The 27,779-nt window shown below is 46.1% G+C and overlaps 1 protein-coding gene across 6 annotated transcripts in view; it reads left to right on the top strand.

The window, feature by feature from the left end:
* Positions 1 to 13,527: 13,527 nt before the first annotated feature.
* Positions 13,528 to 27,779, top strand: part of NR5A2 (nuclear receptor subfamily 5 group A member 2) — an 89,476-nt gene continuing 75,224 nt past the window's right edge. Inside the window, exons 1-4 of one of the 6 annotated variants that reach the window (XM_082765936.1) lie at positions 13,528 to 13,807; positions 22,603 to 22,740; positions 24,176 to 24,294; positions 25,566 to 25,707. In XM_082765936.1, the coding sequence (XP_082622062.1) occupies positions 13,744 to 13,807; positions 22,603 to 22,740; positions 24,176 to 24,294; positions 25,566 to 25,707 (463 nt within the window). In that variant the 5' untranslated portion in view covers positions 13,528 to 13,743. Of the gene's footprint in view, positions 13,808 to 19,075; positions 19,094 to 19,427; positions 19,446 to 21,358; positions 21,721 to 22,228; positions 22,741 to 23,594; positions 23,882 to 24,175; positions 24,295 to 25,565; positions 25,708 to 27,779 lie in introns of those variants that run through there. The other 5 variants (XM_082765939.1, XM_082765938.1, XM_082765937.1 and 2 more) reach the window with 5 other exon arrangements.

The following is a 27,779-nucleotide window of genomic DNA, read 5'->3' as shown; positions in this document are numbered from 1 at the left end:
CCCAGGCAGCTGAGAACCAACCTCCCTTTCCCCAGTTAGCAGCAGCAGGCAATATAGCCCCCCCTTCTGTGTATTCCTCTCTTGCTACAGAGCATGTGTGGATATAGATAACAGCAAGCACGCCTCATTGGAATAACCAAACAGATAAAATCCACAGGTTATTAACAAACAAAACATCTAAGATACTGCTTTTCCATACATTGAATGACATTACTTGTTCAGACTGCAATAATGGCTTTAGGTTTTATTAGGTCTTTGAACTCCTTCCCACCCTCCACATCAGCTCAGTAAGCACTGAAAAAGCTTTGCATTGGGTAGCCCTCTTTTTAATTTTTACCTCCTTAAATCTTCAGTTCTCATCTCTTGGCAAAATCCATTTAAACAGGGCTCTCAAGTTAATGGTTAAACTTGTTGTTTGTAGTACCATTAATATAGGTCAAGCAGCACAATAGTTACAACTGCTGAGAGGGAAGGTACATAAAGACACAGTAAGCAGTTCAGGACCTTATTACAACATGTCTATCAAATGCAGGGGTACAAACAATGTGCCTGATTCATCAGAAAGATAACTTCTGCTGACAGTACACACTGTTCCCTGGAGTCTCTTGCGCATGGCTCAAAAATTAAAATTGGAAGTGTAGTTTACACAGACACATTCTTGCAAATTCGAGTGTTTCAGCACAGTGAGCATTTCTATGCAAAACACCAGATACAGGCAGTGGGATGAATTCAGCTCTCCTTTGCATCACTGAGCACTGAAGAAACTCAGCAAGAGAGTAACTTTACTCTGCACTTTCTCTCATGTAACCAAGGGAAGAATTTGTCCCAGCAGGCCCAAGGACACACATTTTTCACTGTGGGATGCACATACATAATGCCTGAAACAGGAATTACCTTATGCTTTATTCAAGAATATTCAAAAGGACAGACCCCTATGCTTCAGAAAGTTAGTATTTCAGGAATACTGTCAGTAGGTACTTTTTCCAAAGGTAATAGCACCCTAAAGCTTCACAACATGGATCACTTCTACCCAGTGCCAGTCATTCACTACTTGCCAGTTCAAATGCATGCCATTCCCATTCTGGCTCCCAAGCTCCATGACCAAAGTTTCCAAATTCAAGTGAATTACTAGATACTGGATAGAGTTGAATTAAGCATTTGTATTGCAAACACAGAACTGACACCAAAACCTAGAAATCACTGCAAAATCCAGCGTGCATAAGACTTTGTTTCAGACTTCTGTGGTTTTTTCCATCAGTAAAAATCAAAGACAGTTTTCATCTGTTTATCTCATTGATATTTTGCATTTCTGTGGTACCTGTTATCTCGTATTTTGATGTTTTATGAACCTTGGACTAGATCTTCAGCAAGCACGAATCAACTCAATACTGACTTGACAAAACTCTTGAATTGCACTACCTGAAGCAATTAACTGGTATTGCACAACCACCTTATGGACAGATTGGACATGGAACAGCCTCATCTGACAGCGGAACACTGATCTCAGGTGTGATGTTTTTGTCTCAAAATATGAGTAGCATTCTGTGTAATAAGAATTTGAAACATTGGTTAAAGCTCACCAACAGCATTCTAACCACCTTAAGATAGACAAAGGATTGCGTTGCTTTGTGCATGTTATACATATCTCATCCGAGGTGTTTTTTCCGAGTAAAACAAATCACATCACATAATCAAACACATTTTTGACACTTCAAATGAGTTTCAGTGCATGTTATTTATGCTACATAACAACTCAAATAGACTACTCGGTCTTCTCATTGTATTTATATTGGTAGGGCGGCCCATCAAGACAGCTCGGATAAGATAGCTTGCGTCAACACAAATACCAGCATGATAAAGGGATTTTTGTGCATTTATCTAGACATTTTTTCTACTCCATATTACAGGTCCTGTCTAATAGCTTCATATGTTGCACTTTCCTCACTAGGATGAGATGTGCTCCACTGTAGCACAGATGTACAGGAAACTCTACTACAGTATAGTTCCTCCCTATTAACAGAGCTAAATGCCTTTTCTACAGACTGCTGATATTAATGCCCGCAGCATTGCCTCACACTGTTTTTTTCTGAACATCAGTGAAGATCTGATTTCATTTGATACTACAAATAATAGAAGGTGAACTAAAGTAACAAAAACAAACTGACTACAGAATATGAAGAATAAGAAACTTAAGAGTCCACAGAACACGATGCAATTGCATGTAAGAACACATGTGCCTCCTGTCTTCTTCCTAAAATGGATAATTAATGGCTTGTACAGACAGTGGGAGGAAGGCTGCTTCCTTAGGTACTCAAGGGATATCTCTGCCCAGTCATTCAAGAAGCACGAGGTAGTGGTGCTCTACTGATGTTCAGATTGCTAAGGTAAGAAGCAAAAGGCTTTCTCCTCACCACCGTTTTGCTCTAACATGTTGTCTGCTGAATTTCAGCTAATGACACTTCGTCCCATTTAAAATGGAGGGAAAAGCCGAGCACTTCAGCCCAGCAGAAACGTAATCAGCCAAACTAGTTCTATTAGTCTCTTTTAAAAATGTTGTTCTGATCCCAAAGATGTGTGTTATAGTTCAGTGAATTTCCCCTTCTGTTGTTATGGTTGTCCTGTTTAAACAGTTACAGGATGGATAAAACTAAAGCTGTGATGATGATAAAGCACTTAGGTAAACGTCGATAAGTCAGTACAACTCAGCATTCAAACGTACTTCCATTGTGTCAGCCAGAATGATAACAATTCACCTTGTTTCTACTAAAATGTCAATAGAAATACATCTGCCAATAATGCTACCATGAATTAACATCATGCCTTCGTGCAAATTTTTGTGAAGACTATTAGGCCATAATAAAACCAATAATGTATCTAGTAAAACCTAGCTCCTTCCTAGCACATCTGTGTTCCCAGTTACGAAGCAGGTGGATGACCCTGGAAATTACACTTGCTGTGAAGAAATGTATACTATTAGTGGTGCCTGATCTAAAGATAGGCTCACACTGTACAGGAGTACCAAGCAGGCTTCATCGCTAAGTTAGGTGGTTGTTAAGGATTCTCTTCTTGCATGGCATGCTTTAAACATGTGATGAACCACTCACAAAACAGCAAGTAGCAAACTCTCCTTTACTACTCTTCAGGAAGCTGGTAGGACAATAGGGCCTTTGTGCTTTGGAGTGACTCTAGGACTGAGTCCTATCATCACAGTGATTCAAAATTCTCTAAATGGCTTCTCAGAACAATGGTATAAAAGCAATTGAGGCTTAAGGAGAAGTACAAAGTACCACACGTTGCAGACAGCTTTCAACACTGTGGGTAACAAAATCAAATAAGATAAATCCACCTGGATGCAATCCTGTGCAATGAGCTCTAGGTGACCCTGCTTGGCAGAGGGGTTGGACTAGATGATCTGCAGAAGTCCCTTCCAACCTCAGCCATTCTGTGATTCTGCTAAGTGAGGATCATCTCATTTACTATCCAGCCACCTGGGCCTGTCTGCTTTAAAGTTAGTTCTTTCCACTTTCTATAAGGAGAAAGCTGCAGGCTTACAGGTACAACCTGGGGAACTGACAGCTCTTTGAGTTCCCCCGTGCACACAGAGGTCCTGCATCAAAGACTCAGGTTTCATCTCAACATTTTAACTTGCATGTTCTAGTCATCTAAACTCAAAGATGGTTTGGCAGAATCAGACGTGGAAGTTCTAGGATGCTTACATTTTGAGTAGGATGGTCATACTGAAGTGGTATCAGTTATTTTTATAGCAATCAAGGTGTAGAAGATGCTTCACATAAGAAATAATACCCTCTCAAAGATCTTTCTTATGGAATTCAACACAACAAATCCCTTCCAAGTACCAAAAATTTGTATTCACTTCTGATGTTACCAAGTTACCTCACATGTACAAGGCAGTCAGACATTTTGACATGGCTGCTTGAACTAAAGCTTTTCCTCAAACAATCTTTTGCAACAGGATCAGGATTAGTTTAAAATCCCATAAGAATCTATGATAAAGCAAAGCTTGAGCTTTTTCGTTAGTTTGTTTTGTTTTTCAAACTAGAACAGGGCCTCTATATGTGCGAGAAGCACTGAGTTTAGAGCTTCGTGAACTGTTCTGCTCACAGAACCGTTCTCCATGCAAGATGACCTTTCCTCACGTGGCTGTTTTCAGCATGGAACAGAGCAGGAATGGGGTCCAGGCAGCCCCCAGCATCTCATGTTAGAGGGACTTGGTGACTGAAGCAATACTATGGGTTGCAACCTTCCAGCAGAACAAAACCATGGGAATCCAACCACCAGGCTGCAATTGAGGCAAAGAACACTATCAAAGGCAGTGAAGAAATACCGTGCAAGCTCAAAAGTTAGAATCAATCCTTATTCTTCCAAAGAAGATGATGCAAAGGAGTACAGCTTTAGGCTGTTGTTTTAGTACTGTATATGAAGAATATTCACTGTACCCCATTTTTTATACAAAGGAAGCATTTCTAGCCACAGCAGCACTGCTATTACTGCAAGCAATACAAAGGCCTAACATGGGAAAATGCTAAACAACCTCAACAACTGTATTTCACAAGGTGCTCAGTGTGGGTGCCAAAATAAGATTTCAAAGATATACGGGAAGCTGCAGCCAGAGGAAATATGTCCACAACAGAAGACTGCAGAGGACCAGGCAAAAAGAGAAAAATGGTATCTGAAGCCAAAAGGGAGGAAGGGAATAAGATCAGACAGTAACAGAACAAAGAAGCGAGAGATAAATACATCTGTGTTTGAAGTAACAAAACATACTTTTATTCTTGTTGTGGAAACATTTTGAGCTACAATTCCAGTTGAATTTTTCTAGTTTAAGTCTAATGATACTATAGGAGACGTGATACAGAAATGTTTGACTTCCTTCCAGAATCCTAGTCTGCTGCAAAATTAGTGTATTCCCCAAACTTTTGAAAGTTCAAAACAATGTCTCAGCTCTTTTCCATTCCCAATATTTTATACAACTAAAATGTCAGTGAGCTCCCTAAAGCAGCTCTCACCAGGGTAAGTTGGGAAAGGATTCTAGTTTATTGTGTGTGGGGTTTTTTTTGTTTGTTTTTTAATAAAGTGATAAAGCTTGTTTGATTTCCACCAGCTGAAGCCAATACCTCTCTTCATTTGCCTGAACACTGATATTGAGTCAGAAAACTTCCACCCCATTCCATCTCTCTTCTGTCATTCAGTGTTTGTCGTTTGTCTCAGTATGCTTTGGGTAAATAATTGATCTAATGCATTTATTTATTTTAAGCTTAATGGATGTTTGTTTCAGAACTGAAATTCATGGCAAATTTTTGTGCATTTTATAGATTGTGAAACTATGATGCCTTAATAAGAGAATTCCATACAATTTCTGAACATAAGAAATATAAGGTTGCAGGTAGAAAAAGATGACACTTCATTTACAGCAAAACAGGAATGCCAACAGTGGCATGCTAGCCTCACTAACAGATTCAGAAGTTTCCACACCGTTAATATGAAATGAAAAATCAATAATTATTGTTCAGTCATTACCTCCCATGAACTGATGTACAGGTGCCAAACATGGCAGTAAGTTAATGGTAACCCAAGTTACAGCAGTTATTTTTCAGGAACAGGCTTCAACCGCCCATTTTACATATCCAGACCTTCTCTAACCTCTTACCCAGAGAGGTTCTCTCCCCACCTTCCAGGTGAAGCCTGGAAGTGCTTGCTTCCAGGCAAGCAGCTAAAAAGGCTCACATTGCAACCAGCTGGTGCAAGCTTTTCACAAGAAGGATCTTGAGAAGGTCAGTGGGATTCTGTCCAGATGCCACAGAAGGAAAAGCTACCATTCACCATGAGCTATGAGAGCAAAAGTAGCTTTTTAATTTTACTACGAGGGAAGCAAAACTATACATCAAAAGGCAGAATCCCAAGAGAGACCATCTGACTGCTATTTGAAAAGCCTTCACATTTCAAGTGAAAAGCACACACAAGTCCCACCAAGCTCTAAAAAAGCACAATTCCATGTGTTTCATTATAGGCAGTTATATGTGTATATGTTATATGTCCACTCCACAAAGGGATGAGGAGAGCTCCTACAAAAGATCTGTGGCAGGAAGAACAGAATGCGGAATAATGAATGCAATCACTGCTGACTTTATTCACAAGACTTATCTGACTGACGTAAAAAAAAAAATATATGTATATATATACATATATATATATATATATATATATAGTAAAGGCCTCTCCAATATGTGAGAGAACTCCATCTGCTGCATAAAAGTAAGATCAATCCTCAGGATGAAGAATGGCTGCACTGATATGATAAAGTTGATAGATAATCTAGAAATTCAAGAAGATACATTTATCTAATATACAGCACTTGCTTCACTGACTTAAGTTCAGCCCTAAACACTGAAACTTTCCCTTAGGGTTTGTGTTTTTTTTTTTTTTGTTTGGTTGGTTGTTTTCTCCTTCCTTTCCAAACCAGAACTCCTATTGGGCATTACAGGGAAAGAACAGTAGGGTAGACATTTCTTGCATAAACCGCTATGTTTTTCAACTGGTGAATCTTAGATGAACTTGAGACAGTAATTTCATGGTACAAAAGCTATCAGGGAGCAACAAAGGACAGCTGCACCCTAAGCAACAGCAAACTAAGAGCCAAAGGCAGCCACAATATAGACTGGGTAGAGAACTCACCAACAGAGCGCAGTCCCACAGCACAGGAGCTGGTTGAGCAGAGCAGTGGCAAGTCCTACAGAGTCTCCAGCAGTCATCAGATCAAAGCAGAGTAGAATAAGGCTAGGTCTGCAGTCAAAACAGAAAAATGCAAATAACTCAGGAACAGGTCCACATCCAGCACAGCTCAGGAAAGATTCTGAGGCACCAGGCAAGGGCTTAATGGACCTATGGCCCACGAGTGGGGACCCAGGTGAGGCTCATCACAATCTAGGTGAGGGTCATTATGGCCTACTAGTGCACTCCAGGCTCTGACAAAATCTTATTTTTAATCATCCTTCCACTATTATGCTACTAGTTTTTTCCTACTGTGTATATATGTATATATATTTGTTTGTAATACAGTATTTTTCAGAGGTCATGATCAGGTCTTCAACTTATTGTGCATGCTGTTGTCTGCACCACAGGAAAATACTTCAGTCTAGAGGGAGGATATGCAATGGTAACTAAAGGAAAGCATGAACAACAGTGGCAGCATGAGATTAATGTGAATTTACAGTTATTAAGGGTGTGGTAGAAGTACCAAGAAACCCCGGTTTAAGATGAAGAATTTGGTCTGAGCATTGTGCAATCAGAGTGACTGAAGAGATTTACATGTATTGTGGCAGATGCACTAATGGCCTGAGTTAGAGCTGCTCCCTGAAAGGCAGGGCTCCTCAGAAATCCCACCTGCTCCTGTTCTCCCCAGAAACGTAGACACCTACATTCCAGAGTCATTTGCATTTTGTATTGTCATCTAAGCTTCTAAAATAAAATAAGTATAATGTCTAACAAACTCTGGGCACCTTCTATAAAAAGATATAAAAGTATTAATTAATACATTATACTAATCTATTCTTCAAGTAATTGCACTAGGCCGACTATGTCCTTGAAGGAATGAAGTATTTCTCAGATCCTAAGTCTATTTGTTATATTTTTCAGGAACTGCTGTATTTATCAAAGTGGTACCTAGATGACTTGGAAGACAATGAAAAAGCTGTGTTTCTGCAGTGCTATATATGCTTGTGAAATATATCTGCTGGACGGAATAGATACGGTATTTTACTATGAAGCTTACATCTAAAGTAGTTACTGGTGCTCACATTTCAGCATATGCCTCCAGAAAACAACTACCTTAAATTTTCAATTGTCAAGAGAGAGACTAGTGTGCTGTTTAATTATTAGTGCCATAAACCAGAGCAATATTTACCTGGCTATAACAGGGCTTAGGAAAATCCACTTATCTCTCTTGCCAGGTGCTACATTTCTCATAGTTATTAATAAAATGATCAGAAATCGTTACTTCTCAATGGCCTTTGCCCCAGTTTGTTTCTCCTGTCCAGCATACTTCACAATGAAAGTCAGCTTTGAAAATGGAACAACTTCTGCACTTGCTTGTTGGGAAGATAGAAAGAAGTGAGAGCTCTCATCTGCACCCGATCCACACCATCATACCAGCACCAAGCCCTGATTCCTCCTCCCTCCAGAGCGAGGCTGGCCCATCCAGCGTGCGTTGCCATCAGCCCCCAGACATCCTCCAGCTCGTGGTTTCAGCAGGAGACCACCCTCTGCTTAGGCACAAAATGCCACTGACCGGCTTGCTTTTGTTATCTTTCACTTTCCATTTGCATTCAGCTCAGGCGTACTCCACGGCCCCAAGCAATCCAGTCGGTGTGAGGTGTAGCACACGTGCAGCTCCTTTCAGAGGTAGAAACCGGTGAGATGCATCAGAGCATTCAGGGCCTCCTGGGATGTAGTCACCTGAAGCAAGACTTAAAACTCCCATCCTGCCTCAAGTGAAGATGTTGGGGGTTGTTTTTTTCTGGGGGGGGTGGGGAGGTGGGTTTTGTTTGTTTGTTTGTTTGTTTGGGGGAAGGGAACTGTGTCATCCCCACGCATATGTACATTATCTTGAAAAAGCAGAGAATTTAGCTACCAAATTCAAAAGGTTTTAAGTACCACTTGACATCCAGTTTAAGACTTTTCCTCCTCTCCTCCTTCCAAAATAACATACTCCTGATATATTATTAATAATGCTCTAAAGACAAACTGCTTTCTGCTCCTGATTGCTGTGACGGATGTGTTCACAACACCTGTTACTGGTCAGTACATGGAAGTCATTTCCCCCTGCCTGTTTCACAGAAATCTGTTCTTTTCTCACAAAGTCAAATACTCTGCTCCTATTTCTAGTAAATATCTCCTAGATAAGCTTTGAAAAGGTTCTGTAACTAATTAATATCTTTTTTCTTTGTATGCCAATAAGTTAGATTATTGAAGAAAAGGAGTTGGGCAAGAAATTAAAATTGAAGCTGCCTACATAGATAGACAGGCAGACAGACAGATAAAACTTGTCTGGATAGCTCTCTCACACTAAGTAAAAGTTTGATTTTCTCTGATGCAGAGAGCCAGCACTAAATCTGTGCCCCACCGAAACACTAATCCTTCAGTTAAGGCCAAAGGAGGACTGCTGTGACCCACAACTGTATGGCTCCTTCTGCACAGAACAGAGTTTTCTTCCCAAGCACTCCTGAAGGCTTCTGGATTGCTCATTTGCACTAAGAAAGTACTTTAAAATGTCTGCATTTACCTCCTCTTCTGGATATTATTTTATTAGCAGAAATATTCACTGAAATAACTTGCTGTAAGTAATTAGCAAGGAAAAATCAGAGGAAGTAATTTTATAATTTCTACAGTTTATTATTCCTCTCTAAATACGGTTTCTACTGCTTTGTGTTCATCCAAGCAGAGAACAAAAGCATATAAGAGACTAAAACATTCAAAGAGATCGATGGATCTCTTTGAATGTTTTTTTTCAAGGGAAAAAAACATTTTTCTCTTTTTTTCAAGGGAAACCCACAAAGAACTTACCATGCTGCTGTTCACCAGAGTTGAATGTGAATATGCTGAAAATCACGCATAAGGTGTAGCACATACCAAAATGTATTTTAATGCCATTCCATTCTGTTATTGAGGTGATAAGCATAACAGCATTTGTATAGAGAGAATAGTATAAGAAATATACTATATTTATATACTACATATAAGAAATGTATATTTATAGTATAGTATAGGAAAAGAAGCAAGACAATGAATAGTGTAGTCATACCATACGACCAAAGAGTAACTGAGAATCAGTTGGTGGAAATGATTTAATAAATGAGAACTTTTACATTTCAGTACTATAATTACTTCACTGAAAACCCCAGAAGGTGAAGAACAACAGATAGATCAGATTCTCTTAATTTCTTTTACAGAACTACTGGGGAAAAGACATAAGACTATTTTCAGTCCCACAGTTTTGCACATGTAAAATAAAATAAAATTCATGAAGGTGGAGAAAATACACTGAAGCATCCAAAATAACTTGGAATGTGATAGATCAGGAAGACTATCAGAATGACTGAAATGAAGAAAAGTTTTTGAAGAGCAATAGAATAGAGTTTGTAAATCCCTTTCCACCTAACCAAAGCTCCAGCTGAAACCAACTGGCCTACTCTCAGGAGGAGATAATGGCTGGGGCCTGTAGGTGCCATGCCAGGGTCAATGCCACGTTTTCCCTGGACTTTCACAAGGATTCTGTCCCTCGTTTGATGTGTGCTGTGCTGAAAGTTTAGCTTTGCTGAAAAGTACTGATAATAAAGTTGACAATACTTTGAGGTGCCATAGAAAGGCAAAGAGGAATATACTGGATTCAGAAAAACTACATCCAAAATGTCAAGGAAAGCTGACAGACCTCACCAAACTGACACCAACATGGACAAGCCAGGGATTAACGCTCTTTGAAAAGGTCTCTGTTCATTTGTCAAGCCACTTCCAGAGCTTGTTTCTCACCATCCTCACATGCCCAGATTAAATGCTATTTATGAAAATGTCCATGAGAGGAGAAATTCCTTCTAATTCCATTTTTGTTGTAAATGGTTGCAAAACAATTTGATGTGCAAGAGTCAAAGGAGGGATTGTTGCCAAGCTTTTGAAATCAGGTACATTTTCTTTGAGGGACATTTGTCTGAGGGACAAACAAGGGACAATTTCGTCATACAAGAACTGGAAAAAAAAAAAAAAAAAAAAAAAAAAAAAAGACAGTAAATGGTTTTCAATTACCTATGTTCATGAAAAAAAAAAAAACAGAGACAGAAAAGCACATGTGAAATAATAACACTACCTTCCAAAAGTCTTGTTTCATCCTTTCCAGATGAAAATAAAAATAGAATAGAATAATTAAAATGAAATAATTAAAATGAAATACCTGAAAAACACAGATATAAAATGAGTTCATGATGTTGCAGCCCCAGTTAGGAAAAGCTGATCCCAGTAAGACCAGTGGCTTTTACCAGAGACTTCCACATGAAAAGGCTACAGTTCTCAATTACTGAGCAAGCAAAGTATTCAGCCATAAGCACGAGTACTTTATTTCAGTGCAACAAATATGCCTCATTACATGCATCCTTTTTCAGCTGGAGCCCAAACATATCACTGCTAAATATACATGTACAGAGGTGCTGGATCAGGGGCTGATACAGATTGTCCTGGAGTTTTCCTGTGAGTTTATTTTCCACCACTGGACTAGGTACACAGAGAGGCAAAGAAAGTCTGCCTGGTTGTGCACCTGGCATACGCATTCTTCTGTCCATGGAGACAAAGTATCAGAAAGGAAAAAACGAACGTTTTTAAGTGACCCTGACATTTGATACTGATGCAAGAAAGGAAAGGAATGACAGAATTTGAAGCCAAAAGCATGAAGTTTCTTTATATTTCCTATGATTTAGTATCTCTCTCCCCCACACACGGCAGATTCCTTTATAGAAGCCCTTGTACATGGGCCAGCAGTGCTCCAGCAATGTCTCCGATGCCACAGTAGAAAGTTTCTAGCCTCAGTATCACTTGCAGCTCTGCCTTCCTATTTTATCTCCCATCCTGGAAGACACGTGGTTTTGGTTGTTTGTTTCTGATGGAATAAATCATTGTTCGTGTTTTTTATGAATAGGATTTTAAACCTATTTGATGATCAAATGAAATAGAATAGACAGAGAGACAGATTCCTTAGGTTTGTATCAAAGCTGTTGTAAAAGCTGGCTTCCAGCTTTCAGTCAATCTAATTAGATAAAATTATCAGTGACCCTGAAAAAACACTCATAGTATCTGTTTCACCTGATTTGCAATTTATTTTTTCCTGTAATAAATAGGAAGATACACAAGCATTGCATGCTTCTGCTTTTAAAGCATTTCATAAACATTACAAGTCAATAATTCACAGCATTGTTGAGAGGCAGTTGGGTACAGTTTGCTCACTTTACAACTGTAAAAAGGAGGAAGAGAAACCTGACTTCTGGAAGTTTTTGGTGCATAGGTCTGTATGATTTCGCTTGCTGCATGTACCATAAACAGTGAATATTTATGACTGGCACTCATTTGAGTGAACAAGTGTGTGAGTAGTACACTCTGGCATGGTAAATAAAGCATACGAAACTCAGGTGCAGTTGTTCAGTAAGAATTTGGAAAATGAGGCCTTCCCTCCACAGCCTGCCACCCTCACCCGGGGGCTATAGAGAGGGCCAGCACTGCACGGACAGACCACTGGTACTTCAGGGCTCCAGGCCATAATGCCCAAGCTCTGGGGTTTGCCACTTCAACCCCGTTATGAGGCCTGCTCAGGCCTAACTGGGAGAAGCCTGAGAGGGTGCTCAGTGTGAGCCCTCAGTAACCTGCCTGCCACTTTATCATCAAAGTGTAACCATTGCGAGAAAGCATATGAAAGAGCATATGCTGCTTCGCAGCCCTCCACAAGTTTCAAGAAAAAAAAACCTGCAGACTTCAAGAGGCTTCAGATCCAGCCCACGGTGGGATAACTTCTCTCTTTTTCAACAGACCTGAAATATCCAATATCATCTGAGCACTCAGGCACACGCCTGCTCTCGGGAAGTGCCCACAGACTCCAGACTCCAGGCTGCAGCGACCGCTGCGGGCACCACGATGGACCCAGGAGGGGCCCCATGGCCGCAGGGAGCCCGGGAGGGTTGGGGTGCCCCCACAGATCCCCTTCCCCTGCGGCCCGCATGCCCGCAGCCGAGCCGAGAGCCCAGCGCAGCCGCCCGCCGCTCGCAGAGCAGCCCTTGGCAGCCCTCTGACGTGCTGGCAGTGCGCTTCGTACCTCAGCAGCCTCAGAGGTGAGCACAGTGCTGTCTGTGTATCTTAATCCTGGGGTCTCGGTGTTTAGCCACGCCGTAAAGCTCCCGCTTCGCTGAGAGAACAGCGCACACCTTCAGCTGAACGGCCACAACCTGGGGCTTGTCCCCAGCCCGAGGACGGGGGCAATAAAGTGATTGTGTCTGACAAAGCCGCCAGCAGAGGCTCGCGCCTGCTGTCAGTCAGGGCGCTGAATCCCAGGCACATTCTCAAGCCTCCTTTAAGGAATTAATGCTTGCTTGCTTTGCCATCCAAAGAGTGTTTACAGAAGCCAAACCGACCGTGCTTGCTGTCCACTGTGCAAAGAGGTGATGACATCAGGAAGACGGGTCACAAGTCTGAGTTTATAGTCATTACACTTACATTGGTATGGCTTTTCATCCACTCAGTATGATCTTATGACCCTACAACTTTACAACCTTCCACTCTCTGGGCTTCATAGCACCTCTCCATTCCAGGTTAATCATTTCTCTGCCATTATCTGCCAAGAGTTCTTATCTCTTTTGCTGTCACTTTATAACAGGGTCCTCTTATCAAGCTGTACAAAATCACGTGACGGGGCCAAACCTATCACAAGTTCCAATTCTTCTGATTAGAGACTATCATGAAATGGGATACATGGTTTACAGCAGGTCACTAATGCTGGAAAAAGTACAGAGTCCACCGAAAGACACGCTTGTTACTTTCTGAATTCTTGGATAATTTTTTTGTTGTTGTTCATCACGCCGACTTTCACTGAAGGTTATTATAGCCTGGGTCTCAAGGCCAGAAAAGTTTACAGGCTGCACCTCTTCCGTACTCAATGCTGTACACCTTGCACCCAAGGGTACCGTATATTTACACTTAATAATGTCTTCTAGTTCTCACACGGCCATCATACAGGAATCTATAAAACATGGACTTACATCAGTCGGTAAGTAACAGTTTTCTGTTTTGATGACTCTGCGTACATATATTAAACTTGAGGCTGCCCAAACTGAAAAAAAAAATCATTGTGATTGGGCAAGGAAACAAAACCGACTAATTTACACGTGGTTTTAAGCTAATGAGAACTTTATGATGCAATGTAAAAATGTAAGAAAGCAGCTGATGACTGGGTGAATGATTTTTTTCTCCAGAGATGTGATTATCAAATACATCATTGGATAATAGGTAGCATTTTTAATATATTACAATTGCCAATAACTATGAAATCGTGCGTGTGTGTAAACATTTGTGAAAAGCACAAATTTATCAACAGATTTAAACTGCTCCTGTCCTGACTGTTCTTGTTGAATAAAACCTCAGGAATGCTTTCATGCTTTTTTCTGTAAGCAATACAGATGTTAAATGCAGATGCCTTTTAATATCTAAACCCGCAGGTATATATTCATGCAGTGGGGGTGGGCCGGATAGTGAAAGCTGGTTAATGCTTTAGTGCAGAGAAGAAGCCAATGCTTTCAGCAGCACATGGAAGGGCACCCGCTCTCCGTTGGGAAAGCAGGCGGGTGCGGGTTGCTCCGGTTGCCGGCACGAGGAGCGTTGCACCCCCGGCTGCCAGGGCTGCAGCGGCTGCAGCTGAGCCCCAGCGGCACCGGAGGTGGCGTGCCAAAGGAGACGGCTCCTGCACAGAGCAGGGGGCTCCTCAGCCTGTACAAGCCCGCCCAGCCATGCTGCAGGTCCCATCGCCCGTGGTTTTGCAAGGCTGTGCCTGGCACAGTGGTTTATGGCAAGGATGAAAGAAGGGAGCTTTGGCCCGCGTGTGGGCACCTGGGCTTGCTCTCCTCCTCTTACCCCCGTAGTGCGTCATTGCGTGCAGGCGAGGCACTCACCCTGATGCTGGGTGTGATATGGGCACCTCGCCATCAAGGGAGGCTCTGGGGCTGTGGGGATGGAGGGCGCAGCAACAGCTGCAGGAAATAGCCTCAAAGCTAGCTGGAACCTGGTCTTGATCTCCTGGATGGAGCTGCTGCTTATCCCAAGGAAGGGGAGGGTGTCTGTGGAAGGGCTCCCACCTGGGACCTGGCTGTGCCCCAGACAGCCAGACCCCAGGACCTCCCTTCTCATTCCCTCCTCCTGCCCCACACCTCCTGCACAAGGATCATGCCCAACGCCACAGCGAGCTTTGCTGGGCTGCAACTGAATGGCAGGAGAATAACACCCCATGGACTGCACCACCAGGCCCACAGCCACCCGCCCTCTGGCTGGCAGTGTGCTGGGGTGGGATCCCGGTGCCTCTCCTCGTAGGGAGCCACGTGGTCCCACTGGCAGTGCCCTCAGGTATCCCATCCACAGCACCTGGAGAGGGGAAAATAGGACACTCCTCTCCATCATATTTGACCAGCTAAATGTCATCTTCATAGTCTTCAAAAGACCAGCAGGCCTGGGTTCTCTAAACCATGTGGATGTGAGGGGCAGATTGGTAGAAGACATAAATTATCAGAGCACTGTTGTCATCATACCTCCAAAACACGCTCACACGTGTGCTGTATTGCAGAAATACCAGATCAGGTTCATTAAGCGTGGCTCAGGAAAAGCAGGTCTAAAGCCTGTGAAACTCTGGAATTGTGTGTCCTGGGCCTGGGGAGGGTTCTGCTCGTGTGTGTCACCGCACAGCCAGAGGTCATGGTGGCATCCCTGATATCACCCAACTCGGCGTGTGTAACCTGGCCACCACGTACTGCTCAGGGTTAAATGTGACCGGCACCACTCTGTGGGCTTCTGCTTGAGGGTAGGGGGAACAGGTAGGAAGGAGATGGATCCTACTCTTATTTGCTCTTGGAGAGTAAGAAGAAGCTGTCCTCCCAGGGTGTAAGCACAATCTGCACCAGGGCCAGGTGTTCTTAAGGGTAAATCCCACCTCAGACTTTCACTTTTGTCGAGTCCTTCCCAACTCCTCCCTTGTTTTTTCCCCTCCAAGCCGAGGCAGCTCAGGAGGGGCCCTGGCAAGACCTCCATGGCCCCAGCCCCTCGTGGCCAGGCTGGAAGGTGCCTTGGTGGGGGCACCCGCAACACCAGCGTGGGGCCGGTGGGTGCACCCAGCTGGCATGACTTGATGTGCGGTATGAATGAGTGAATGAATGAATCCAGCCCCTGTGAATGCAAACAGGGCTCCTCCACTGAGTAAAACGGGGCTGGAGCTGCCCCTCAGAGAGCAAACACAGCCAGTCCGGAGATGGAGTGTGAGTGGGCACTAAGCTTTGCCCACACTTGCTTGTAGATTTAGGGTCAAATAGTCAAAAAGGCATCTGGAATCCACACTATCTTAGCAGTACGTCCTATCTGCCAGATGTTGATCATCATAGGGACTTCTGAAAATGCTGATGGAAGTGCCATGGTTTTTTCCTCTACCAGTTTCCTAGGCAATACAAAGCTACTCGGCTAGTTTTGTTTCTCCTCTAATCAGCCTGCTCTTTCAGTGGCTTTAGGGATCCTATGCAACTTTTATAAGCACTAGCTATGATTATTTAACAGAAATAACTGTTTCGTTAACTTGAAAAAAAAAATAGTTATAGAGCAGGAAAAATAATCTACTTGCAGTTTCTTACTGTGAGGCTTTTCATCTTGTATAATACTTACTGCCATCTTAATTTTAATGTATGTCCTCAGGCAGTTTACAGTATTATGATATAATTAATGCTCTTGAGTTTGGCAAGGTTTATTTTTCTGTATTATTATTACTAGAGTGCATATATAATGCAGTTTCTTATGACTAACAAAGACAGCAAAGATTTCCTTTAAAAGTTTGGATGAGGATTTTGGCCAGCAATGGTGTGGGCAAAGCTTCCCCAGGAGTGATCGGTTTGGGGCTGCCCATGTGAGGGCTGCAAGACCCAGGTCACAGGCAGTTTATGACAGGGACATTTTGATGCTAGTTTTGACTTTTAGGCAATTTTCTTCTCCTTAAACACTTCTCCCGTTGTTATACTGCAAACGAGCGATTTACAGAATTTGCAGTATTTACACCCATTTTTTTCCAGTTAGTCTAAATACCCAAATGCATGAGGCATAATATCAAGGATGATGCCTGTGGTCTCCAGAGGAAAACCTCCAATGCTGCCAAAACGCCTCCAGCCACTCGTCCGTGCGGGTAATTTAAAGGTCAGCTCTCAGGCTGCCTTTATATAGGGTGAAAGGGAAGAATTATCTGCAGCAAGAGTTGTGCTCGGCTGCAGTGTGGAGAAAAACATTACGGCTTCCCATGCCACGTGATTATTAATGCACAGAGTTTACTCATATACTATCTGAGTACATGATAGATATTGCATAGTTAATGCATGCAGCATTAGATATTAATATATATTAATAGATTCTTATACATACTGAACAGACGTGCTTACGTGCACAATCCTTATCAAGATTCTCAGTATAAACTATGCTATTTTATCTTTCCATGGTTTGTTTCATGGTTATACACTCATGAGTGGAGAAATCGTGTGATATATATATATGAGCTGAGATACGTTGTGTGATACATATATATACGAGCTGAGATATGTTCATGATGAAGATCAGCTACTAAATTACTTTTTTTTTTTAAATAAAGTTTTCCAAGTTTCAAACCACAATTAATATTTGTGAGAGCGGGGGAAGAAGCAGCCCTAAACATTTTTATTTTTTTTTTTTTTCCGCCGGCAGATCAAGGTCAGTTGCCTGAGCAAAAAAAAAAAAAAAAAAAAAAAGAAATTTCATTTTTAAGCCTGCCTGCGCAGGACAGAAATCAATTATCTCTCCAGGCGGCGGCTGGTGGGGACGCAGCGCAGCGCAGGGGCCGCTCGGGAGGGCAGCGCTGCTCCTCCACCGCCCCGCACCGCCCCGCACCGGGGCTGCGGCTCGGCTCCGGGCGGGTGGGACCCGGCGTGGGTCCCCTGCGAGGTTTTCCCCCCCGCACCGCCAGCGGCAACAGGTCCAGGCAGCGCTGCGCTAGGACGCGCGTTGCCTACGGTGGCAGGCGTGCGGTGGTCGTTAAAAAAAAGCCAAAATCTGGCAGGCTGTGAATCCCGGGGTGCCTTCCTGCCTAAAGGCCGCCGCGTGGCGAAGGCTGCCGGGGCTGCCGGCCCGGGGAAGCCTCCGGCCTCCCTCCGCTGCCCCCCGGCCCCGGGGCAGGCTCCGGGCAGGAGCAAGCAGCGGGGCAGCGGCGGCAGGACGCGGGGAGGGCTCACGCCACCTTCCACCACCTCGGCGGTGAGTCACTGAGCAATAAAAGCAGGGCAATCACGGAGATGCTTTACCACCCACTTGGCCCGACACGCTCCTCGCTCTGGAGTATCCCCGAGCTTTGCATCACCCCTCGGTGCCAGGTGTTTATAAGGCAGCGGCGCATTCCAGCGTGCGGCGGTAAGCTCGGCCGGGCTTTAAAAATAGCTGCTCAGTCAATAATTGACTGTTTGGAAATGTTCTCTGCTCCGGACCAGGGAGGATCGACTTCTCCGTAAGGCAGCAGAGAATGATTCGCAGCAGAAAAAAATTGCAACAGGCTTTGGAAAGTGATCCTCTGTGGTGTGCGTTTTACTACAGAAAGTATTTCAGCCCGAAGCACCCACTCCGTTTCGCTGACAGCGGATCAAAAACATTGCAGAAAAATAAAGTATGTTTTTGTGGGTTGTTTTTTCCAGTTCTCTAGAAGGGACAGATTATTTTCTGAAGCCTGAGTCGGAGGCACTAACAACCTCCACCCAAATGAATCCCTAGGAATTAAACACAACATTTCCTCGGCAAAGTCAGGAGAAGTGCCCGTTGGCTATGCGATTTGGAAGGGTTCAAGGAACCCTCCCCTTTGTAGCGCAGGGGTGATCTGTTTGTGACAAGGAAGCAAGGGAGGGGTGAAGACACGGGGAGAGAGAGAAAGAGGAAGAGAGAAGAGAAAGAGAAGAGAAAGAGAAGAGAAGAGAAGAGAAGAGAAGAGAAGAGAAGAGAAGAGAAGAGAAGAGAAGAGAAGAGAAGAGAAGAGAAGAGAAGAGAAGAGAAGAGAAGAGAAGAGAAGAGAAGAGAAGAGAAGAGAAGAGAAGAGAAGAGAAGAGAAGAGAAGAGAAGAGAAGAGGGAAAAAGGGGAAAAGAAAAGAAAAGAAAAGAAAAGAAAAGAAAAGAAAAGAAAAGAAAAGAAAAGAAAAGAAAAGAAAAGAAAAGAAAAGAAAAGAAAAGAAAAGAAAAGAAAAGAAAAGAAAAGAAAAGAAAAGAAAAGAAAAGAAAAGAAAAGCTTGTGATAAATGCATATTCCCTGGTACAAACAGTCTCGTAAAGTTGGGCGGAGGGGTGTGTGAGATGCTGCCGCACACGCATTACAAACGCCGCAGCTGCAGAGGGCTCCTGCGCACGCCGCCCGCTGTCCCCCGCTGCCTGCTCCGGGGCATTTCCCCGGGGCTGGGCCGGTGTTTGGGGCTGTGTGTGGGGCCGTGGTGTTTGGGGCGGTGTGTGGGGCCGTGTGTGGGGCGGGCGGTGTGCCGGGACAGGTTGGCTGAAGCCACTGGTTTCAGGGAGCGATTGCGCAGCTTGACTCTGGGGCTGCACGTGTGAGCGCTCAGTGGGAGAGGACGGGGGAGAGGATGCGGATTTCTCTCCTTAAAGACTTCCCCGTGAGTCTTTTTGATTGGCGTCGCATTTAGACTTCCCAGCAGAAACTTTCCAGTCTTTCATTAATTTCTCTCATTTGTTTCTGCGAAGTTTGTCTTGAACACTCCCGCCAAAAAGCTCTCGCTGGAGTTTGCTTGCTGGGGAGGTAAATGAAACCTTCGGGGCACTTCCCTGCGCGGAGGTAGAAGGGAGCGTGCTGTTTGGTGCTCATCGAGCAGATCCTCAGAGATGGAAATGTCCCCGCTTAGGGGAAAAATTGCCCGGGTTCTGTGGCCTCTTTGAAGCTGTAAGAAATAGGAGCCTGCCTTCAAATAGCATCACACAGAGCCCTCCGCCTTGAAAACAGAGAGGTGGAAGAAGCTTCAGATTATTTAAAATTAGACGGCGTTTTTTTAATGTAAATGTACATACATTTAAATAGGGAAGTATAAAATATTCCAGGTCTTGATCCTTGTACTAATCAAGGCTGCTGGAGGCTCCCCGAGCCATCATCTTTTATAATTATAATTACACGCGTCAATCAAGACCTTCAGGCAAAGTCAGAACAAGGCAGGCAAACTCAGGAGAGAAATCACATTTAAAAAAAAAAAAAAGTTTGGAGAACTTAGTAAGGAATGGAGAAGAGATTAGAAGAAAGGGTAATTAAGGTTGCTCAAGGCAATCGTGAGAGCTGGAACTCCATGTTAAATTAAATGTAGCCACAAGGGACCAGGTATCATTTATAATGTGTACTGCCCTAAACTGTTACTTCGGAGAAACGTGGATGTGTAATAACCACTCCAAAGTATTTTCATCTATGGCGATAGCTCGCGGAGCAGCTTTGCAATGTACACTTTGAACGGGCTCCAAAGCCTTCCCGGAGGAATGACACTGAGCCCACGGGGGGGAGCGAAGCGCTCGGGGACGGGGGCTAGGGCCGGACCCGAGGGGGTGGCCGGGGAGAGCCCCTCCGCCGGGGCACAGGCGGCAGTCTCGTCCTGTCCCGTCCCGTCCCACTCCGGCGGCTCCCACCTGCCCTGTCCGGTCTCGGGATTTTCTTCTCCCCCGGCTTTCTCCCGAAACGCGGGTGCCGTTCCCGGAGCAGAAGTCCCGGGGCGCCTCCCCGCAGCGGGGCCGGCAGGGAAAGCAGCACCTGGTTCCCCGACGGCTCCCCACCGCTGCGCGGCACCCAGGCGAGCCGAGGCCTGCCGGCGAGCCCGCGGGGCCGTGCTCCGACGGCTGCTCTCCCTTGGGGACCCTCAGCCCCCCGGGCTGCCGGGAGCGGCCGCGGGCGGTGCGGCGAGAGCGGGGGTCGCAGCCCGCACAGCCAGGGCCCAGGCGGGGGCTCAGCCCCACCTGCTTCGGCCCGGAGGCGCGGACATCCCCGCTCTCCCTGCGGGCGGCTTGCGGCCTCAGCCCTCAGCCGGCCGGGCCCGCAGCTCGCCACGTCCCCCCGCTAAAAGTCGTTGGAGGCGAACCGCTAGGATGTGAAAATGTAAGCGGAGAAACAGCCTCGGTACAGAGCGAGGCTGCCCGGCACCGAGGGGAACGGGAGAAGGGAAGGAGCCCGAGAGGTCCCAGCCTCTCTGCGCGTTGGGTCCGTCCCCGAATTGCTAAACCCTGCGCGGAGAGGGAAAGGAATGAGAGAAAATCGATTTCAGCGCTGTCGGGGCAGGGCTGGCTCGGGATGTGCGCTGCTTTAGACGAAGAGCTCTTCTCCCGCTCGGTGGCTGCGGGAGGTTCAAAGCGTGAGGACCGCGGCGCGCCCGGGCCCGTGGCCGCAGGTGGCCGGTCCCCCCCCGCGCCCCATCTTTCGATCGCCCCCGGCGCTCAGCAAGTCCGCACCGGGGGCAGCTTTTACCCAATCCGCCCCAATCGATAGGAAACGAGGCACCCGCGCTGCGGGCAGTGCCGCGCCTCGCCTTGGGTCGGAAGCACCTCTCACCGCCAAAGGTTTTCACCTCGGAGCGCGCACAACGGCGCTGAGCGCACGGAAGCAGCGCGGGCGGCAGAAGGGGCAGGAGCCGCTCAGCCCGCCCCGCTGGGCCCCGGCGGGGGCGGGCGGGGGGTCCGGCCGGGGTCACCGGGCAGCCCGGACCCCCGGCCCCCGCCGTGCCGCGGGGCCCCCCCGGATCTCACCGCCCAGGCACGAAACGAGCGGTTCGGGACAGCTCTGCAGGCAGTGCCGGCCGGGGAAGGGAGGCACGGCTCCGCCAGGGCACTGGGTTTTGCGCAAACGGTGCAGCGGCACGTTTCGCAAGAAGTTTTAGGGAAGGGAGCCCCGAAAAGCCAGACTAGGTAGGGTGAGCTCAAGCGCGGCTCCTGCCCGCTTATTCCAGGTTCCCGCTGCCCCCCGCCCGCAGGGAAGGCGAGCGCCGGGGGTCCCGCAGCCGCCGCCGGCCCCGGGGAGCCGCCGAGGGGCTGCCCGGGGCAGGGAGGCGCAGCCGGGCTGGTGCCCGGGGGGGCTCCGCTGGGGCTGGGGGGGGTGACCGCAGCCCCGACCCAACCAGCGGGCGGGGGGCGAGTGGGTTCTGCTCGTGTGTGTGTGTGTGTGTGCGTGTGAGGGTGTTGCTCATCGCGGCCCTGCCTTCCTGGCAGCGAGGGCGGTGTCAGTGCCCCCCTCCGCCGGAGCCCCCCGCGCCCCGCAGCCCCCGGGCTCCGGGAGCGCCTCCCCGCGGGCCAGGGGCTGGAGGTCCTGACTCGGCACCTCCGCACTTGTGGCGGGGGAAAAGGGGGGGGGGGAAGAAGGAGGAGGAGGAGGAGGGAGGAAGGGAGGAGGGGGACGGGGGTGGGAACCCTGTCCAGCAGCACCAGCGGCGGCAGAGCGCTCCCGTGCACTGTGCCGCTCCGCATGGATCGGGGCGCCGGGCTGCCGCCGCGCTGAGCCCCGGGCGGAGCCGCTGCGGGCTCCCGGGGTCGCCCCTTCCTCTCCTGCGTCCCCCGACCTTCCTCCTCCTCCTCCTCTCCTCTCCGCCCCCGCCGCCTGCAGCCCGACCACCGCAGCCGCGGGCACCCGGCGGCGCTTCCCGGCGGCCGGGGCCGCTCGGTGCTCCCGCGGCAGCAGGGCAAGGGCTGGCGTGGAGCAGAGGGAGGAAAGAGGAGGAGGAGGAAGAGGAGGAGGAAGAGGCAGCGGCCGCCGAGCGCCCCTTGGTCCAGCTAAATCTGTGCTGCCGTGTCCAGGTGCTGGTGTCGCGGACGGTCACGGAGTCCCCAGCCCGGCCCGCAGCCGCCTTGTCATGCTGCCCAAAGTGGAGACGGAGGCCCTGGGACTCGCCCGGTCGAATGGGGAACAGGGGCAGATGCCGGAAAACATGCAAGGTAAGGGGGGACAGGCACGGCGCTCCCCCTCCGCTCACGCTCGGCTCCCACCCCTCTGGCGAGGCGCCCCTTCGTCCTGCCAAAAAGTTTGGGGCCGCCGGCTCCCGGCGCTGGCCGGGGGGAGCCTTCTCCGGGCCGCCGTGCTCGGGTCCGCCCAGCCAGCGGGGGCTCAGCCCCGGGCCGCCCCAAAAACTCTCGCCAAGTTGGCGGCGGCGGAGCTGCGGGGGGGTCCTGCAGAGGACACCCCGTGAGCCGCCCCCGGGGCCCCGAGCGACACTAGGCTGTCCCCCGGGCGCAGCGCAGGTGGCGGCGGTGCCAAACTTCGGGGGTGGCAGCGGGATGCCCGGGCTGGGAATGCCACCGGGGGGCAGCGGAGCCCCCGTCCGAGGGCTGCCCCGGGAGGGGGCGGCTGCTCGGTGCCCGGACCCTGCCCGCTCCGCCCTCCCCCGCGGTGGAAACTCCGGTCCCGGCCGCTCTTTCGAAATTCTGCCCTCTCCTCCCGGGACCTGCTGGGAAGCCGGGGCGGGGTGGGCTGGGGGCCGCGGAGGTGCTGGGGGCGGCCAGCCCAGCCCAGCCCTCTCCTCCCCTCCCCTCCCCTCGCCCTCGGAGGAGGCTCGGTGCCAGGGCGCGGCGCTCGGAAACCCCCTGCTTTCCCACTCGGGTTTTCCTGCGAGGAGGGGAACTCGCTCCCAGCGCTCGGGAGCAGAGGGGGGGAACCGTGCCGGGCACTCCTCCTCCGAGTCCTCCCCAGGCTCTGGCAGGCGGCGGGTCGGGCCGGACTGCGGCCGCTCCCCTGCCCCGAGCCGCAGCGTGGCGGAGGCAGCAGCCCGGGGGTGCCGCTCGCCTCGCTCGGGAGCCCCCCGCCGCCGCCGTCCTTGCCCAGCAGGACCCCGCCGGCCGCCCCCGGAGCCCCAGGGGCGAGCTGCCCCCAGCCCAGCTCGCCCCGAGCTCGCCGCTTCGGCGAGTGGGTACCCGGCGGGGCTGCGGGACGCGCTGGGGCTCAGCAAATATTTGCGGGCTGGCGCTGCGAGAAAAGTCGAAAGGAAACGACCGCGGTTACTGCCCGCCGGCGGCACTTCCAGCTTCGCGTCCCGCCTTTTTAAAGCCCGTCCTCGGCTACTTTCGGATTTGGATGAATTCAGTCAGTTGGGGATGCCGCAAGCACGGCGCTGGGTCGCGGGCGCTCGGGAAGTGTGAATATTTAGAGCAGGAAGGCGAGGAGCCGGCGGGGTTGTGTCCCACCTGCCAAGTATCACGCGGGTTTGCAGTTGGGGAAAAGTTACGCGTTCCCGTGCAAGCTCCGCTTTTAAAAATAAAACTTTTTGCAGTTCGCAGCGGCGTGCTTAAAGAACTTTCCCTCTAGACGAAAACAGTTGCAGGAAAAGTGAGCTATTCACGTAACTCTAATTGAATGTGCTATCTCTCCTTTTCCCAGTGTCTCAGTTTAAAATGGTGAATTACTCTTATGATGAAGACCTTGAGGAACTGTGTCCAGTCTGTGGAGACAAAGTGTCTGGGTACCATTACGGACTTCTCACCTGTGAAAGCTGCAAGGTTCTGTACCAATTTCTTCATACAAACAGAAGTACAGCCCAAAAAAGTTCCAAACAATCAGGAAAAAACAGATAATTTAAAAATATAGATGTGTAATAATTTGGCTTACTTCTGATGTGTTTCTTGTTAGTCACATGAAAAATTAACCACCAAAGCATTTGAGATCTCACCAATCATATTTGTACAGATGGAAAGAAACAACTTGGACTGGTTTGGATTGGAGCTTTATCAGTGCTTTTAAGTGTTTTGCTGTTGTAAAGTGATGTAGCTAAAGAACACCTTTCCTTCCTAACTGTCCTAAACATTGATTTTAGTTGATTTATATACATTTAGAGCATTGCTGTTCCCGGAGGATAAAGTGAAAAAGTATCCTCAATACAGAGCAGTTTTGCAAAGTCTAATGCAGCTTTCTTAAGATTTTCCATCCTTCAACATTATCATGTAAATTTCTGGGATTGCGATGACCTTGCACTTTTTTTTATACAAACTATATACTCTCAGAGCTCACTTGACACAGAGTCGAGTAGCTATTGTATAATTAAATTACTAATTCTGAGAATAAAATATTTGTTAATTTATCTTCAAACATGAGTTGCATTTATCTGAATTATTCTATTATACAAAAGAGTTTAAACAGTTACAAATTTATAGCATGACAAATTTGTCATGTAAAAATGTTTTAAGTTCTTTGCAATTTTTTAAGTAATGCCCTGTAAAGGAACCTCCTTTGCCAGAACAATGCAATTTAAGATATTTAGTGGCATGGGAAAATTAACTTAGCACATTATATTTTCATTAAAAAAAAAAATCAATGAGAAGTGAATAACAAGCACTTATGCCTTTAGCATGCACCATTGGGATGTACATTAGCAGGAGGTATTCTGTATTTCTGTTATCTTTGCCATAGTGTTCCTACTTATTTCATATAGAATTACTTTCCAGGGAACACTTCAGTCATTTTACAATTATTAAGAAATACAAAAAGAGCTGGTCAACCTCTCTACTGCTGCTACCACTGCTAGGGGCACAGGAGACTATAGCCAGTCTTGTTAAGCTTTGACGTAAGTGTATAAAACATAGCCCTAATACAGGAAAACCTCTAGACTCTGGTGGTTTTCTCCTGGGTACGGCTCTCTGTAATTTAAAGTAAACCATAGAACTTCAGAAGTTCTCAAGTGGTGTATGAAAAATACACTACAGTGATTTCTGTAAAATAAAATGCTGAAACACTGTTCAAGCAACAGAGGCTAACTTTTGTGTCTATCATACAGGGATTCTTTAAGCGAACAGTCCAGAATAACAAAAGGTACACATGTATAGAAAATCAGAATTGCCAGATTGACAAAACACAGAGAAAACGATGTCCTTACTGTCGATTTCAAAAATGCCTAAGTGTTGGAATGAAATTAGAAGGTAAGCCCTATAAGTTTTGCTCATATTGTCAGCTATAGATTAATTCCTGAAAAATAAGGACTACATATGATACATACTGGTTTATAAAAAATATGCTATGTATTTATCATGTTTTTGAAGTTACAGTAAAAGGTAACTTTGTGAGTTCAATGAAATTGTTGCTCTCTAAAGGAAATCTAATGAGTAAATGGAAAGTCACTAAAGCCTAGTCAAAACCATAAACTCAAATTTCATATACATATATGTTTTGATATTTCAGTACTTTTGAGCTTTTGAATGAAGGGATCTAGATAGTATGGAAATTAGTTTTGCAGCTTTATTTAATGTTTAACCTAAATTAAGTTTTTTTTTTTATAAGAGTCCAGATTTTAAAAAGTCATTGTTACAGACAGTGATCCAATTTTATTTCTATTTTGTCTGTTTTTTTTGTTTGTTTGTTTTTTTAAATAATATCTTCTAATAATGTGGCATAAGTGAGAGAGAAAATGAGTACTTCTCACACTGACCTGCTTTGGGATTAAACAACAAAATCTCTTAAATTACATCCTATATTTTTTGTGTTGCTACACCTGAGATGTTAGTACTTAAGAAAGAGTAAGAATTTTGAAGTATATTTTTTGACTTCATTTGGCTCTCTCAGGTACAGAGAAGAATTAGTACAATACCCTTTGAGATAATGCAATGCACAATTATCATTCTGATTAAAATGTGAGACTCATATACACAACTTTAACTTTGATATATAGAATACTAAAATTCAGATTTCACAGCAAATGAATGGAATTTCTGCTTGACCAAGGACAAGCTTATAAAATCCTTATTTTTAAAATCATACTGAAATCACATTCACCTGACACTTAAAGGAAGAATCAGACCAGTAAGGGTTACAATAAACCTTTAAAAGAACCATATAGCATAAGCCCCTGTCACCTGAGTTTGGCAACAGAAATCTGTTGATATAACTGAAGATCAACAGAATACTCAGCCTCCTGCAGTCTGATGAATTCAGCACTGCTCTAATTGCCCACGAGACTCAGCTAGCACTGACACTGCACTAAACGTTCTGAATCCCACAGTCTTCCAAATTCAAACAGTAAAATAATAGGACATTTGTAATCCTTTTCTCATTGTTGACAAAGAATGAGGACAAAATACCTGTAACTACTGCTACTTCTAACACCTCTCAATTGCTGGCAATGATATGGGACCAAATTTTGTGCTTCCGCAATTGCGAGCAATACACCCTAAGTAGTTACATGAGAGTATGTGCTAATAGAATTTGGCTTACAGTTGTTAATTCTAGAATACTTGGAAGGATACTGTATTTACATGTTTAAAGTTAATTACATCTAGCAGCATGGTGATTTAATTATTTTAAATTCCTGCATTCCACTCAATATCAACATTCAGCAGCAATAGTAGAAGCATTTTTACTACAAATGTAAGTAAAGTACATGTATTTTTAAAGATACTTTTAAAATGTACTTTAACTTCCTTAGCTGTACACACACAACTTTTCCTCTATTTAGAAGATCAGAAGAATGTGTACTTCCATAATTGTAAATGTTTGTGACATTTATGTGTATTTCCCTGATAGTGATATATATAGCCTTAAAGTCTAGTTCATAAATTACCATGGACCAAAAAAAAAAATCATTAAACGTTAAAGTCCTTATGATAATGTACAGTATTATGCGTATCTAGCATTCATAATAAATTTTTAATGTTCTACTAATCCCTAAGATAAAAAGCTCAAGAACTTAACCTCCAGCAATCTCAGCAGTCTCAACATGTCACCAGGTTGTCAAAGGTTCCTCTTTCAATCTAATTGCCGTTGGGCAAGGTGGGCTTGGTGGGAGCTCCTCGCTAGACCATTACATATATACCATGGTGACAGACACTGCTGTGACAGAGACCACCAGTATGATTCCCAAGGCAGCTGTTGAAGTGGATTTGTTTTAATTATTCCTAATTCCGGAGATATTACAAGCCAGAACAGTGCCAATAGTTTCTGTGTCACTTCCACCTTCCACATGGAAGGCAGTGAGCTGACAGCTTTCTCTCTGCACATT

Source organism: Aythya marila (genome assembly GCF_965140915.1).
Source record: "Aythya marila genome assembly, chromosome: 8".
NCBI classification, from domain to species: domain Eukaryota; kingdom Metazoa; phylum Chordata; class Aves; order Anseriformes; family Anatidae; genus Aythya; species Aythya marila.
This window is presented reverse-complemented; position numbering and strand designations above follow the sequence as displayed.